The following is a 17,594-nucleotide window of genomic DNA, read 5'->3' on the forward strand; positions in this document are numbered from 1 at the left end:
AGTGAATGCTGCAAGTCACTGACTGGATGCAATCTGCTGGGTTTCCTTAGATAGAAAAACTTTTTATCCAATTTGAATTAACAACTGAATCTGACTGCACTGTTCAATGGTTAGGATTAATTGGAATATATGTACTTGACTTTGTGAAGTACCTTGAGACGACATGTGTTGTGAATTGGCGCTATGTAAATAAACTGAATTGAAATGAATAGAAAAGAAGTATCAGTTATCCTGGTAGACAGTCAACAGATTATTGTTGATTCACCCAGCAAACACTAAAACAGTTTTAACTTGAGCAAATAATGTGAACAATCTGATAGTAAAACATATTGAAACAGTCTAACTTAAATGTATATTTCTGTTTCAGTCTGAATTTATTTAACCTGATGTTAGCAGCCCAGAGCGTCTTCATTTTCATGTTTTCATTATTTCATAATAATCATAACATTAAAAACAATAACAATTTGTACCATTAATTATAATTGTATTATTTATATATTGGCAAGAATATAATCTGTGGAAAGAAACAAAATAAAAAAGGAGAAAATAAATTATTGTTGAAATGGTCAGTATGGTTAATTTAAACCCAAATGTAGGAGTTCAACAGTCTCAACTCAGGCTACTGTTACTACTTTGATGGGGAAACATCCTTAAAGTACAAAAGGTCAAAGAAGACTTTTTTACTATAATACAGTGATAATGTTAGTCAATAAATCAGGTGTAAGATGCTCCTGGCGTATACGCATGTAGTAAAAAAAAAAAAAACACATAAATTAAAATATGATAATAATAATAATCTTAATTAGCAAAGGATTTTCAGCAATCAGTGCTATCAACTAGGCTCCTGGATGACTGTTCTAAGGAAGTTTGTTTTTCATTGTTGTGAGCAAATGTAAAGCCCAGTACAGATCAATTCAACTGGTCGGAATAGGTAATCAATTTACGTACATTCAGATTTTATAAGTAGGTGCTGCCTGCAGTGGATTCTTATCTTTTTTTTTTAACGTGTCCTCTCTGGCAGAGTAGCACTCAGAATTGTTGTCTGAGTGCCAAGAAGAAGCCCAACAGATTTACTTTCACAAGTGGAGCATTATGGCAAACGCTATAATGCCCAACTGGATATAAGAGAAAATAGAAGACAAAGAGAGGTGGGGCAAGGAAAAAGGGAGAGAAGGAGAAAAGTATCGAGGAGAGAAAGAAGAGTGAAGAGAGTACAAGATAACACCATAGAAGACCGCTTCTACACCTGCAGAAACATACATAAAAACAGCATTGTTACCAAAATGTGAATGGTAATAATGAATGCAAGATGTATTTAGTGGTAATTGCGACAGAATATATAATATCTGTGTACCTGTTAACACCTGAATCTAAATGTAAGTGTGAGCGGGCTTGTGTATGCAAGGTTTTCTCCATCGAGTGTGAGGAGCCACAGACTTGTCCCCCCCACCGATCCCAGACAAACACGGATGAGATCTGAGTCACAGACATCCAAAGGCCCCCAGAGCACGGGAACCCCAGAGAACCACAAGCACACCAGCGGGCAGAGACACCAGCCACCAGCAGGGAGTGTGGCAGGGAGGAAATAGGCCCCACATTTGATGGGGGGCCTAAACTGATGCAGAAGAGTGAGCAGCCCAAAACCCAACCTGACACAAAAACAGGCACACACAGTCACAACCACATATTCCCACTCTCATGCATACTCATAAAACACTCACACCACGCACTGAACGCAAAGACACACAAAATCCACAATTGTGCATATGTGGATCAGGGACACAGATTTTTAGTGGATAGATCCAGTAGAAAATAAAACTGCAGGAAAGAAATAAAATAAGGAGTAGTTCTTACATGAAAAAAAAATAACGGAAAACTGAATCCAAGTACTTAATAAAACAGAGGTTTAGGAATGTTTCTTTCAAGCAGCTTGTGACCCGATAGCCAGACGGTGTGCGACAGTAAAGGAGGTATGCAGATGAGGTCAGCTGTGACTTTCTGCACCTCCTCTACCCAAGGTCTTACCAGGACCAAGCTGACAGAGGTAACACAGCATGGTCCGCATTCAAACAATGCAATATCCTTCATGTGAGTCAAAGTAAAGGTAAGCACAATGTTTTTCTATTCTAATGTCTAATATATCAGGAAAGAACGAAACCTCAGTAGAGGAAAATACAACCTCAGATAAACTAGAATTGATGCACTCTACTGTAATAGAATGAAACAAAAGCTCCACCCACTGATTGATAGTATAGCAGCAATAACCTAAAATAGAGATCTTTAACACAACCATACACATCTCCCAGACCTTTGTTGAGAAGAACTATCCCAATAAGTTTGTGATCACACCAAGTCTAGTTGCTGTATTCCAGCCACCCAGACATAGGCACTGGACTTGTTCTAACACCCTGTTCATCTTACACTGCTCCACAACTGCAAGATGTAGGCTGTGCAGGCGGTGGTGCTGAGGGTGAAGAACCAATCCTGCTAAAGCTGTAGAGAAACACACCAGTCCTACACCTGGCACCGAGGTTCAGGAAGTCATAGGTTATGACTTCAGGTAAGTTCGGGTGGTGATACAGAGAACCCTGACTGCACAGTGCTACCTCAGTTACCTCCTGAATACAAATGCCCTAGCCCTCCTCAGACACACGGTCTTTTCTGTTCAACTACAGCATGGGTGTCTGTGGACTGCCAGCTCCATGTGGAGGTCCTTTAGTAGACAACCAAGTCCCTCTAGAGACACATCAGTGGCATCAGACGTGTGTCAAACATGAACCTTTTTATTCAGAAGCATCAACACCTCTGAATAGATTCTCTCAGCCTGGTGTCTAGTAATCTGTCCTGTCACCATGTTTCTAATGTGTGTTCAAGGTGTTAGATGACATGTGTCAATTGTGTGTTCCCCTTAATATTTCCCAGACTGAATATGTATAAAAACCATTTCTCCTTTTATTTAATCAGTTCTCTTGACCAAATTGGATGGTACAGAACAGACACAGCAGCTAGCATGGCAGTAATAATCCAAATGTCCTAAAGAGATCAGAACAATGTTTATACAATAATTAAAGTCCACATACACCTTGAACACTTTCGCATTTCACCAATAGTACAAACTTGAAGACTGATGGGGAGAACAATATTATCTGGATATTTATCTATCTGCCCTGTACCACTCCTATATTAATACATCTAACAAAGGCATCAACTATCCTTCTATATCACCCAGTGATCTTTGGGATTCTACTGCTAGATAACCTGGAAGTCAGTAACAACTTGCCTTTTGCTCCGATTCTTATGCATCCATTTTCTAACTTCAATTTTAAACAGAACTAAACTGAAAATTGTAAAACGACATCTCATTAAGCTCTGATCTATTTCTATGGAAACTGCTCTACAAGTCTCTGTTCAACATAACATATCGCTTCAAGTCAAATATAAGAAAATCCACATCCAACTAGTATTTTCCTGACTAATTAGCAAAAATAATGAATACATTCCATTGTTATATAATTTCAGTATTAAACTTACTCATAGGCCCAACTGCACCACATTGTGACATGTTGACATTTATACCATAACTTTTCCCATCTTACTGGTAGAACTTTTGATTATTTTGATGATCAGCACCTTTAGGGAAACAATGTCAGACATGTTATTACTTTAATTGTCATACTTGTCAGGAATTGTTGTCCCTTTTTGGATTTTTGATAAATCATCTATGTGAGTTGAACCAGTCTGGTTTTGAACTATTCCCCTCATGGTGAAAACAAGTTGCAGCAGTACGTCTATGTGCATCCACACGCTCAGCTCCAAGGACAGTTTACAGTAAAAAACCATGAAACTCAGCTCTGCATCATTATCCCACATGACTTTGGGACCGCTTTGCGGTATCATCTACCCTCCACAATGAAACAGGGAGTTGGTGTGACAGCTTACACGAAGCTTTTTAACGTTTCCCATCACCTACTAGAACCTCTGGAGACATCTATAATGCATGCCAGCCCTGTTCACAGTCACTCTGCTATCAAATATTGAACACAGGAAAGCAGACTGTAGAAATTAAAAGCTCTGCCTCTCTGATCAATATTCATCAGCCTGGTGAGGTTGTTGTTGGTCTGTCTGCTGCCCCATCCAAGCGAACACTTGTGAAAGGGCTCCTACCACACGCCGACCACGGGTGGCTCAGCACGTTACCATGGAGACGGCCTCATTTTTACTGTGCAGTTGATAAGAGATGCAAGACCCACAGTAAAACGGGACAAGAAAGGAAATAATGATCGATGCTGTGTGCTGAATGGAATCAGCATGGGAGATGGGCTGAAATGTACAAATGACAGCAGGAAGGTGACAGGGTCTAAACCAGCTTGGAGTAAAGATGTCGGCAGTCATTAATCAGAAAGCCAAGGTGGTGTTTCAGGAGCAGAGATGAATAGGACAGCAAGTTAAAACTTATCGACCTGCTGCTTAAAAAACAGATGCTGATGAGAATATGACTGGCAGCTTTTCAGGACAAGAGACAGGAAAGGAATCAAAGTCAGAGCCAGATTTAGTTGAGAAGGAAACATAGCCAGCCACTGATGATGTCAAATTACATCACTGACAGAAAAACTGTTCTTCCTGAGAACTGACCTCACTGTTTAATTCAGTAGAAAGTATACAGAAAACCATTCAAAATGAGCATATTTATTCCCCTTTACTCCGATCCCCCTGAATAAAATCCAGTACAACCAATTGCATTCATGAACACAGCAGCAAATCCTTCCCATCTGTGTGCTGAGAAGGATGTGATGCTGCCAGGTGAATGTTGGAATGCAGCTTTTTTAAGAATACTGCACTAACAGCTGACTTCCTGTGCTTCATTTTATATTCTAGAAAATAGCCTGAGTTTCTCTATGATCGGAGGCTCTGGTGCCCTGGCTTCCCCTCCTCAGCGACATCAAAAACAGCATGTATGGAGTGACCACTCACATGTGAGATGTATGACTGGTCAACAGTAGATTAGATAAGATTCTGAGGAAAGTAGAAAGTGACAGCGTGTCTCACCATGGCACTGATGGTCTCCTCCCAGTCAGGTCTCTCTCTAGGATGTATGTGAGCAAGTTCAGGCACGATGTTATCGTCCTCTATGTGACGCCCTGGCCTCAGGCTCCTAAAGTCAACACACATGGTACCATACATGGTCAATATACTGCACAATACAAGAGAACAAATACTCTGGTCTAGTAGATAACTGTTTATTTTTAACAAACATGAAATGTTTTTTTATTGTGACGTTGAAACCTAGGATTTCAACAGTATGCTGCACATTCTTCAACTGACAAAAATGGTTATTCACACACCTGGTGCCAGAATCAATACATAACAGAGGTTAACAGTTATGTATTAAAATCCAATCAAATTTTACTCAAATAACAAATTTGACCAGATTAAAAACCCTTGCCATACATATATGCCTGCTGCACTATAATTTCATCCATCCATGAATCCATCCATGAATCCATCCATCCTTATCTCTCAGATCATCTCACTCAACAGAAATTGAAAACGTTTCTGTTTTATTTCTTCCCTTGTCTCTCCCTTTTTATTATGTTTCTGTACACAGAAACCATGCTTTAGTAATCAGCCTGCCTTAAACACAGGACCACAACCCAACATCCACATCAACATTGTGTAGCATCAGCCATACATTTTTTGTGAGTTTCCTTTAATTTAAACTTAAAATTCTACAAATTAACAATATAGACAAGTCTGTTAAGCAATAATGCTGCCAGTTTGTAGGAACTAGGCAGCAAACAGGTCATTTTCCATTGAAATGTTGTCTGTCCCTGTAGAATCATTTAAAGGGGACATCAACATAAATAAATCCTCCTCTGCCCTAACACCTTGTTCATATTAATGTAAATTAGTAAGGCAACCAGCTTGGTTAGTTAGGTTTGGAATACAATAAAGGGTCCAAAATTCATTAAATTCTTGTTGTAGAATCTTCTGGTGAGGAATTAGACTAAATAAAACATGTGAAACTTTAGGGGGTAGTTTTTACATGATTTTTCTCTGCAATGCAAATCTAGCCTTCCATTAAAACAAACAATGAAAGCAAGTAAAGCCCCTCAGAACCAAGACACAACTTCATTGTTCAAAATTATGAGTTTTGTTATCAGCTCATATTTAGTACAAATTATAGTTACAAACAACACAACTTTTAAATACAAATAAAATACATTAAAATAAGAAACAATCTATACTATAGACTGCAACAGAGAGGCATAAAATACACTAATCGTTTGTCAAGTAATGAATGATGAGAAACAGGCTTCCAGTTTCTGTGGTCCCTTACCACACTGACCCTAGGTGACGGCTTTAAGCACCATCTATCAGGGACACTTTAGGACTACTTACAGCAGTGTGAGGTACTTTCAAACAACTGAGATAAAGACCAAGCTTCAGCAACTCACTCGCCCTCTCTTTTCACAACTGCACTGCAGTCCCAGAATTCCCAACATTTCCTGATCAAGAGGCATCCCAGCAAACAGGAAGTGCTCCTTCAGCCCCTGCAGCACATACTTTGACAGCACAGCTCAAAGATCTTACTCTTCATCAACCTTTTTCTTGTTTCTTTGCTTTCTTTCTACATTCAGCACACCCAGAAATGAGAAAAATATGATAAAGATCTCCCTTAGAATCTCATTTGCCATAGTGTTCAGTTCAAACTAGTCTCTATCCCACTGTGTAAGTAAACAACCACAGAAATCACACATTTAAAACAGTGAGAAGTTTTAGTACTGACTGCACATTTCAGTTTGCCTCAATTTTGATCAATAAAAAGAACAACAACTGAATTTTTGCTCTGAAATGAAAGACATGAATCTCTCCCAGCATTTCTGTTCAACCACTGCTGCTCACCACTGGAGCCACTGTATGTCTGACTGAAAATATGTTTGAGGGGGTAATCATTCCATTTCATTATATCATCTACCAGTGGGAAAGCTAGGCAGTGAGTGTAAAACAATCTGCCTCTTTTAATGATCTGATGGAGCAAACGCATGGAGTTGGCAAACGATCTCCAGTTGAGAGGCAGCTTGTTCTTTGTAGCTTTTTAAGAGCTTGTAGAAAACAAGAAGGTCCAGACCATCTGTTGGAAGGACGTTTTAGTGAGATGTCTTTCTGACTGAACCTGGGGCTGCTCCATCACACTTTTAATTCATCACTTAAAGTTGCCTCAAATGCCAATTATTTATCTCCTTGGAGCGAGAACAGCTGCTGAAAACAAAGACTTTCAGGATAACATTTAGATACTTCATGATGAACAGTCTTCTGTTCTGCACAATGTGGCCAGTTTTAAAAATCATGGCGAATCTTTATATTCAAGGCTCACAAATTTGTATGACAGAATGCAAACAATATTCACTGATCAAACGAATCTGAGTTTTCACTAACAATCAACACGTGTTTCTGATGTTTTACAATGATGTTCACAGCAGAAGACCAGTGAAAGTATGACTCTATTCCACTGGCAGCTGGCTGTAGCTCCCAGTGTGTGTGTGTGTGTGTGTGTGTGTGTGTTCAGCTGCAGCTCTCTTTCAAACAGCACACAGCTGTCTGTGTTTGAAGGACACAAAGTTGGTTTTTAATGTTGAGGCCAGTCAAAGCAAGGCGTTAACTTCATAAAGCAGGAGAGCTACTTTTTCTGCAAGTTTTGTTCACAATTATTTATTTTTGTGCCATTATTAACATCAGTCCTCACCATGCATTACAATTACTCATGGAGTTTCTCAGATTTCTAATTTTCAAAAGGTCAAAAAGGTGAATTTATTTATATATTTATTACAAATATGGAAAGTAGTGGATTTAGGGTCAATTCAAAGACATTCATTCTCCATGTTCCATTGCCTTGTTTACCAAACAAGGCAATGGAAAATTCTTTTATATCATAGTGCTTAGGTATTGTGTTCAAAAAATGCTTTTGAATTGAAGTCAATGGCACAAAATAACAGAAAAACAACAACCAAATTACCAATATAAGCATATATTAATAAAGTCATGACAAATTCAAAACAAATTCCTTGTATGTCCAAAAACGTACTTGGCAATAAAGCTTTTCTGATTCTGATTCTGAAAAAAATACAACAAACTATAGGAAATACACAACCAGAATAAATTTAAAACACAAGGTTACAGAAAAATCTATTTGAAAAAATAGTGATCCCAGAAGTGTTGATTGAGCCTAAATATATTTATTTTTCCCCCGAGAAAAAATAAGATAAATTAGAATAGACGGGAAAATACAAATACAATATAATGACACTTTTCACCAAAGGACAAACATTTGGAAGCAAGTTCAAGTTTCCATTTAAAAATCCTTTCCTAAAAACCAGAAGTTCTTAATGTATCTTTAAGTATACACTCACCGGCCACTTTATTAGGTACACTTGTCCAACTGCTCGTTAAGGCAGTTAATTTCTAATCAGCCAATCACATGGCAGCAACTCAATGCATTTAGGCATGTAGACATGGTCAAGACAATTTGCTGCAGTTCAAACCGAGCATCAGAATGAGGAAGAAAGGTGATTTAAGTGACTTTGAACGTGGCATGGTTGTTGGTGCCAGACGGGCTGGTCTGAGTATTTCAGAAACTGCTGATCTACTGGGATTTTCACGCACTTCCATCTCTAGGGTTTACAGAGAATGGTCCGAAATAGAGAAAATATCCAGTGAGCGGCAGTTCTGTGCCTTGTTGATGCCAGAGGTCAGAGGAGAATAGCCAGACTGGTTTGAGTTGATAGAAAGGCAACAGTAACTCAAATAACCACTCGTTACAACCAAGGCATGCAGAAGAGCATCTCTGAACGCACAACACGTCGAACCTTGAGGCGGATGGGCTACAGCAGCAGAAGACCACACCGGATGCCACTCCTGTCAGCTAAGAACAGGAAACTGAGGCTACAATTCACACAGGCTCACCAAAATTGGACAATAGAAGATTGGAAAAACGTTTCCTGGTCTGATGAGTCTCGATTTCTGCTGCGACATTCGGATGGTAGGGTCAGAATTTGGCGTCAACAACATGAAAGCATGGATCCATCCTGCCTTGGATCAACAGTTCAGGCTGGTGGTGGTGGTGTAATGGTGTGGGGGATATTTTCTTGGCACACTTTGGGCCCCTTAGTACCAACTGAGCATCGTGTCAACGCCACAACCTACCTGAGTATTGTTGCTGACCATGTCCATCCCTTTAGGACCACAGTGTAGCCATCTTCTGATGGTTACTTCCAGCAGGATAACGCGCCATGTCATAAAGCCAGAATCATCTCAGACTGGTTTCTTGAACATGATAATGAGTTCACTGTATTCAAATGGCCTCCACAGTCACCAAATCTCAATCCAATAGAGAACCTTTGGGATGTGGTGGAACAGGAGATTCGCATCATGGATGTGCAGCCGGCAAATCTGCATCTGTGTGATGCTATCATGTAAATATGGACCAAACTCTCCGAGGAATGTTTCCAGTACCTTGTTGAATCTATACCACAAAGGATTAAGGCAGTTCTGAAGGCAAAAAGGAGTGCGACCCGGTACTAGCAAGGTGTACCTAATAAAGTGGCCGGTGAGTGTATATTGATATAACCAAACCACTGCAACTTAAGTGTTAGCAAAAGAAAACAAGGGTTAACTTTCAGGGTCAGGACAATTTGCAAGAGCAAAACCTTGAATGCAAAAGTAAAAAACAAGTAAAATGAAAAAAAAATGTTATGCAAGACTTACAATCTTGAAAGTACGAAAGAAATAGATTTTTGTTAGCTCTCTAAAATGGATGTGAAGCTGCTTATTAGTGGCACACATAAAAAGATCGAGCGAGCACATTATCTTTAAAATCTTTGCCAAGCAGAAAAAGTGAGTTACACTACAAGCACTTTTTGCACCAGGATTTTGAAGCACTTGGAATGTTGGCTTAAAGGCAAGGAACAACAGCTATAATAGACGGCTCTAGCAGTGAGTCAGCAGTCAGACCATCCAGGTAAATTGGAGTGTTGTTTGAGTTTCTCCTCAGCTAAAAATAAAATGAATTTTACGTCCACCAAGGAGGTACATTTTTCTCAGTGTTGGTTTGTTGGCTGTTTGCAAAATATCTCAAAATGTTATGAACGGATTATGATGAAATTTTCAGACAAGGTGTGCGTTAGGATAAGGAACAGATGGTTAGATTTTGGTGGTGATGCGGAGCACCATGTGGATCCAGCAGGATTTTTATGAAGGATTCCTTGTGATTGCTAGACATAGCGCAACAGCTTGGAGTTTCCACATGGTTTTTGACTATCAACAGCTGATATGCAGTGAACTTGGTGGAGGTCTGTGCTTTCTGAATGCTTTTCTAGTTTACTCTGGATCACATCATTAAATAAAATTTACAACTGTTGTCTCCAAAAGTTCCTTCTGCATGCTTACCCACAAAAATTTGCTTCAGCTGTGACAACTTTTAACTGTATCTAAACTAAATGAATGAAAGATTGTACATCAGTATTGTGACTTCCCTTCTGTCATGCAGAACTGTAGCAACGTTTGAAGTGACTTTGGAATCACTCAGTATGAACTATCAGTGGGTTAGTGACAGACTGTGTGTTTAACTGAACTAATTAAATCTAGCTGCTAAAACACACAACAAAGAGTTGTTGAGGAAAATGAGAGGGCCTGCAGCATACCCTTGTTCATCAGAGTAACGGTGCTGGTCAGAACCTGAGAAGAAATCACAAAACCTACCAGAATGCTGTCAGAATTCAATCTTTTTGGATTACAACTTAGGTCACAAGCAGTCATTCACTACTGTATTTACAAGTAATTTTGATTCACCACTGGTTGCTTTAAATCTTTCTGCAGGGTGCTTGTTTGTTAGATCTCCAACATCGTTCCTAACCGTCTCCAGATCCTCCTCACTGGATAAACCAAAGGTTTGCCTCATAAATTTATATTAGAGCTGGAGATTTTACTATCCTTTCTTTCTTCTTGAACAGCAATTAATGCATAGATGTAGTTGATCATCATCACAGCAACTACTCAGGGATATAACATCTTAAATGTGTATAAATCTGCTACTTTGAATCAAACAGGGTGAACTGTACAGGTCCTTCTCAAAATATTAGCATATTGTGATAAAGTTCATTATTTTCCATAATGTCATGATGAAAATTTAACATTCATATATTTTAGATTCATTGCACACTAACTGAAATATTTCAGGTCTTTTATTGTCTTAATACGGATGATTTTGGCATACAACTCATGAAAACCCAAAATTCCTATCTCACAAAATTAGCATATTTCATCCGACCAATAAAAGAAAAGTGTTTTTAATACAAAAAACGTCAACCTTCAAATAATCATGTACAGCTATGCACTCAATACTTGGTCGGGAATCCTTTTGCAGAAATGACTGCTTCAATGCTGCGTGGCATGGAGGCAATCAGCCTGTGGCACTGCTGAGGTCTTATGGAGGCCCAGGATGCTTCGATAGCGGCCTTTAGCTCATCCAGAGTGTTGGGTCTTGAGTCTCTCAACGTTCTCTTCACAATATCCCACAGATTCTCTATGGGGTTCAGGTCAGGAGAGTTGGCAGGCCAATTGAGCACAGTGATACCATGGTCAGTAAACCATTTACCAGTGGTTTTGGCACTGTGAGCAGGTGCCAGGTCAGGCTGAAAAATGAAATCTTCATCTCCATAAAGCTTTTCAGCAGATGGAAGCATGAAGTGCTCCAAAATCTCCTGATAGCTAGCTGCATTGACCCTGCCCTTGATAAAACACAGTGGACCAACACCAGCAGCTGACAGGGCACCCCAGACCATCACTGACTGTGGGTACTTGACACTGGACTTCTGGCATTTTGGCATTTCCTTCTCCCCAGTCTTCCTCCAGACTCTGGCACCTTGATTTCCGAATGACATGCAGAATTTGCTTTCATCCGAAAAAAGTACTTTGGACCACTGAGCAATAGTCCAGTGCTGATCTCTGTAGCCCAGGTTGAGAGTTTTAAAGGCCTCAGGAATCTTTTGCAGGTTTTTAGAGTTAACTCGTTGATTCAGATGATTAGGTTCATAGCTCGTTTAGAGACCCTTTTAATAATATGCTAATTTTGTGAGATAGGAATTTTGGGTTTTCATGAGCTGTATGCCAAAATCATCCGTATTAAGACAATAAAAGACCAGAAATATTTCAGTTAGTGTGCAATGAATCTAAAATATATGAATGTTAAATTTTCATCATGACATTATGGAAAATACTTGACACTGGACTTCTGGCATTTTGGCATTTCCTTCTCCCCAGTCTTCCTCCAGACTCTGGCACCTTGATTTCCAAATGACATGCAGAATTTGCTTTCATCCGAAAAAAGTACTTTGGACACCTGAGCAACAGTCCAGTGCTGCTTCTCTGTAGCCCAGGTCAGGCACTTCTGCCGCTGTTTCTGGTTCAAAAGTGGCTTGACCTGGGGAATGCGGCACCTGTAGCCCATTTCCTGCACACGCCTGTGCACGGTGGCTCTGGATGTTTCTACTCCAGACTCAGTCCACTGCTTCCGCAGGTCCCCCAAGGTCTGGAATCGGCCCTTCTCCACAATCTTCCTCGGGGTCCGGTCACCTCTTCTCGTGCAGCGTTTTCTGCCACACTTTTTCCTTCCCACAGACTTCCCACTGAGGTGCCTTGATACAGCACTCTGGGAACAGCCTATTCGTTCAGAAATGTCTTTCTGTGTCTTACCCTCTTGCTTGAGGGTGTCAATAGTGGCCTTCTGGACAGCAGTCAGGTCGGCAGTCTTACCCATGATTGGGGTTTCGAGTGATGAACCAGGCTGGGAGTTTTAAAGGCCTCAGGAATCTTTTGCAGGTGTTTAGAGTTAACTCGTTGATTCAGATGATTAGGTTCATAGCTCGTTTAGAGACCCTTTTAATGATATGCTAATTTTGTGAGATAGGAATTTTGGGTTTTCATGAGCTGTATGCCAAAATCATCCGTATTAAGACAATAAAAGACCTGAAATATTTCAGTTAGTGTGCAATGAATCTAAAATATATGAATGTTAAATTTTCATCATGACATTATGGAAAATAATGAACTTTATCACAATATGCTAATATTTTAAGAAGGACCTGTATATATGACAAAAGCTTGATGAATGTTGCCACTGGTGTAAAAATGTTTTTATTCTAAGTTTGTTCCTAACTTTGATATAAATGGCTGGTAGAAAATTGTTCGAGAAATAAACCAAATCTGACCAATCCATTAATCGTATTAAATCACATTCTTCTTGATTTAAGGGTTCATGAACATGTGCAATCAGATGTTTATCAATAAATCTTGTTCTTGTGAAGTGCATGAATGTACTTATGACATCAGCATAGGATAGAGACAGAAATAGCTTAGAATGAAGTTTGATTTGTGAATGACAAATAAGGACAAAAAGAGAAAGTGATAATGGATCCAGTGAGGAATACAAGCACAGCAAATTCAGAGCATCTCCAGAGCCAGTTTGGATGGATGTGATCACTGTTTATATCCACAACTCTCTGGAGCAGAGCATGTTTTCTGAGCTTAACTGAAAACACGTGGATACATGCCACTTTTAGGAGTGCCAATACAACCCTCTAGAGAACATTTCTGCCCTGGTCTGATGAAAGGATAGCCAGTGAGTGGTGATTTAATGCTGCAGGGAGCTCCATGGACTTCATGTTCAGTTCTATCAGAAACAAAAAGTATTTGCTTCACTTGTTGGTTTATAGGTGGGAAAAAAAAAACTGAGCGCAACCAAGCTTTAAAACAGATTTAACAAACATGTGGCAAGACTTTCTTTGCATATAGACCACTTCATTCAAAGGTTTTAATATTTTAATGAATTCAGCTAATAACTGAGAACACTACTGTGGACATTTCCCAGTTTTTAGATAATTTGTGATCCAAAGTTAAACATTTCTGTATAGCTGCAGCAACGAGACAAAAGTATAGATCTTGCACACAGCAAAAAACAATAAAACGCACCATACCCTCACTGAGAAGTAGGTTTAGAGAACAAAAAATAAAGCTGTACAGTTAGCCTGGTAAGCTACATACATGCAACAGCTGTTAAAAATTAAAGAAGGTGTTGCTATACCACAATGTTTGTTTCAATGTTATACTAAACTTAATTATGCTAGGATCAAGTTTAATTTTCAGAAATCTGACATATCAAAGAACAAAACCAGTCTGACTAATGGGACTAAAATGTACTTTGCCCCTGATAGAGAGATGAGAATTAACAGTCTGAGTGAGGATGCGAGAATTATTCTGGTGTAGGAAAACAGAGACCTTAGCACCATGATGTAAGGTAAATTAGAAACATTAATGAGTATAGCTGACCTGTGAAGGGAACCCCTGCACATCAAAATGACAAATGTTTGAATTTTTACACCGCGTTTTTCCCCTCAACCAGATGTTAGCCTACTTTCTATAAGTGACACGTATATTATCAGATGGTCCAAGCAAAGATATTCTTACACTTTGATGTTCCGATTTTTTCTCAAGATTTACAAACTACAAAAACAAAATACTTTATTATAAAAATTGAACTGTATTAAACAATATGCATATTGTAAAATAAAACAACTACTTCAAACATAACCTTAAGTTACTGAGCCGTCAACACTGAAAATCTACCAAGGCAGTAAAATCCACACTGTCTCAAATTATGCACACATCTTTTACAAGACAGATCATAACTCTGCAAGTTTTTGTGTACCTTAAAGTGTGCCAGAGATATTCTTTCTAAAAGATCCATTCAAAATAAATAAGTTATGCCCAACCTAATATTGGGGAGGAAAAAATGTATTTACTGTTAAACCATTCATTTATTTATTTAGTGTAACTATATGAATAGCTGAAGAAGCCTTTCTGTCTTGAAGGATCAATAAATACCTGTTTGGTTTGTTCACCAATAAGAAATAAAATATGATTTTTAGTGTCTGACCAGCCAATCAACAATCAGGACCAGGCAGTAGAAACTCACCATTCAGTCATAAGTAGATTTTTCTGTTTTCTCTTATTTTTTCTTTCTATAATTACTGAAAGGTAATTGGGTATACTCTGTGTGACTAGTATAATCTGCTCAGTGTTCTGAAAAGTTAGGTCATGGGTTCTGACTCATGTAGTAGGACTGAAATCATTACATTTTCAGAAAAAAACAAAAACAAATTTTGTTTTTGTGTTTTGGGGCACGGCGCGTGGGGTAACTGTAGAGCGTGTGACCCATATACGGAGGCTTCAGTCCTAACACAACTGTCCCAGGTTCGAGACCCCAGAGACCTGTGCTGCACGTCTCCCCCTCTCTGCACCCAGCTTCCTTGTCTGCATACATTCAAATATAAAAATAAAGGCCACTAGTGCTGCAAAACAAATATTAAAAAAATTACGATATTTATGAAAATTTAAATAAATCTTTCTTTCTGTGTCACTGGGAAATAGTTACAATATGCACTGCTGTAATGTAAGGCAGAGATGCATCAAATACCGAGCAGAAAGAAATGTTCTACTAAGTATTACCCTCCACTTTGAAAGAAAGCAGACCTGTCACTGTGTATTGTCCTGTTGAAAATAAAACGGTTGTGTTATTATTAATTAATATTAATAAGACCGTTTTAGTTTCAGTGGCCGCTGAGAATTCTCACCATTTTCCCAGTTTATCCACATCCCATCGGTGTGTCAGTGTTCACTGGGCTATATGATTCAGAATGTGTCTGTCCCATGAGTCTGAGAGGTTCGTGTTGGCCACACTTGCTGTTCCAAAGCCACATGTCAGAGCAGTCAGCTGGAGGTCACTCCCACCATCATTTTCAGATTTGACGTTTGGATCAGAGTTTATTTAAACCAAGCCAAGTATACTATTAATGTAATAGCTTCTTAAATCTGTGGTATTTTTCCCTGCACATTTGATAATGCTAAATTCCTCATTCTGCCCTTTAAGCATTTAGATTATTCAAGAAAAAACTCCAGCATTTATCTCCAGTACTCCAGACCTTTTAAAAAAATACAATGACCAACAACAGAGAGGAAAGAATCAACAGAAGCTATTAGTGAGCAGTGCGTGCAATTAACACCTTATGCACATTTTGGATCTGATCCACAGACTGGAAATCTCTCCAGTTGGCCAGCAGTTTAGCTCCTATCCCGCTGAGGCAGACTATTTGTCCCACATATGGCATCACAGACGACACTTCCATACACATAATTCTGCAGACAGAAAAACTCTGTCCACCCGATCTGATCTGGCACACTATGATGCTTGAGTTACTGGGCTGTTCTGTTGCTAAGCTGACCATCCTGGTCCAGACGATAAACAGCCCCAATGTGTCTGTAATTAAACATTTTCATTAGAGCTACACAACATCAAATCCCAATGGTGATTACAATTTCGATGCGTGCAATATCTCAATTGTAGAGGACAGCTTGGCTAAACTATGTTTCAGGTGCCATACATTCAAACACTGCTAGTCAGTAACCCTGTCTTCATGGCAACAGTTGATGTGTCTTAATGACCATCATGCTAAAGCTCAGTGTTTTGGAGACATTGAAGATGGAAAAGAGAAAAAAATTTACATTAATCATAAATGTCATCATCAATAATTTTCAACATTATTGGAATTTCTTGTTTTCCTAATAGTGCACAGCTCTCATTCTCATGGACACGGAATGGAACCGAGTTTCCTGAAAGGAAACTTATTAACAGACAACCATAGAACCAACTGTTTAATAGGTGGCAGCAAGGCTGTTGGTGAAGCACTAAGAAATATGGTGACAGCTCAATTGAAACACAGTGTTGAAAATAATGTTTTTATAGTGCTGACAAGTTGCATGATGCCTCACAGCTGACAGCAGGCTAAAAACTTCTTTAACCCGTTTATCTGGAGTGAATCAAACTTTGCATGAACTAATTTGTTTTTGTTTTTATAAAAACCTGACAGTGATCATGATTGGTTATCTTTTATGGACAGGTGCCCTGTCTAGGGTTTACCCCCCCTCTCGCCCAATGAGCCTAGGCGGTCCTGCAAGGATAAGAAAGTGTAGACAACAGGAATATACTGGTCAGTTGTTCTCCAAGCTTTAAGGATGTCTTGAAAATTCTTCTAGGGAATTTAGTTGCTTATTCAGACATTTTCCCTCCTGTGCCTAAATGCTACTTTGACACAATGTTGTACAGTTTGTGTGTAAAATGCAGCCTATATGGAAGCTTTCAGATAATAGTTTCACATAAAAGTCAAATACAAATTTGCTGTGAGTCAAATTCTAAGAGATTTGGAAATGTAAACATACGTGTAACTCACTGCAAGTAACTCAGTGCCTAAAGATCTAATTTAAAATGGCTCCTGTTTTCCAGGAGAAACTTTAAAAACTGAAGATTTCTTTAAAAGATCAAAACAAAGACTGGCTAACAGGAAGCAGAAAACAAAAACAAAAAATAAGGAATGCATCAAGAATTGTGCACAGTATGCGCTGCATACAGTTCAATAGTGACTGTTTCACTGGGGACAGTTACAGATGTTGCACATCATGTTTCTGTCTGCCTTACGCGTGATGTTGGA

At 39.0% G+C, this 17,594-nt stretch overlaps 1 protein-coding gene across 3 annotated transcripts in view; it reads right to left on the reverse strand.

Moving 5' to 3' along the window:
• arhgap32b (Rho GTPase activating protein 32b) overlaps nucleotides 1-17,594 on the reverse strand; it is a 154,972-nt gene that overhangs the window by 79,834 nt on the left and 57,544 nt on the right. For all 3 annotated transcript variants that reach the window (XM_047379305.1, XM_047379304.1, XM_047379302.1), the window contains exon 3: nucleotides 5,047-5,152. In XM_047379305.1, coding sequence (XP_047235261.1) covers nucleotides 5,047-5,152 — 106 coding nt within the window. The remainder of the gene's footprint in view (nucleotides 1-5,046; nucleotides 5,153-17,594) is intronic.

The sequence above is a fragment of the Girardinichthys multiradiatus genome, chromosome 11 (genome assembly GCF_021462225.1).
Source record: "Girardinichthys multiradiatus isolate DD_20200921_A chromosome 11, DD_fGirMul_XY1, whole genome shotgun sequence".
NCBI lineage: Eukaryota > Metazoa > Chordata > Actinopteri > Cyprinodontiformes > Goodeidae > Girardinichthys > Girardinichthys multiradiatus.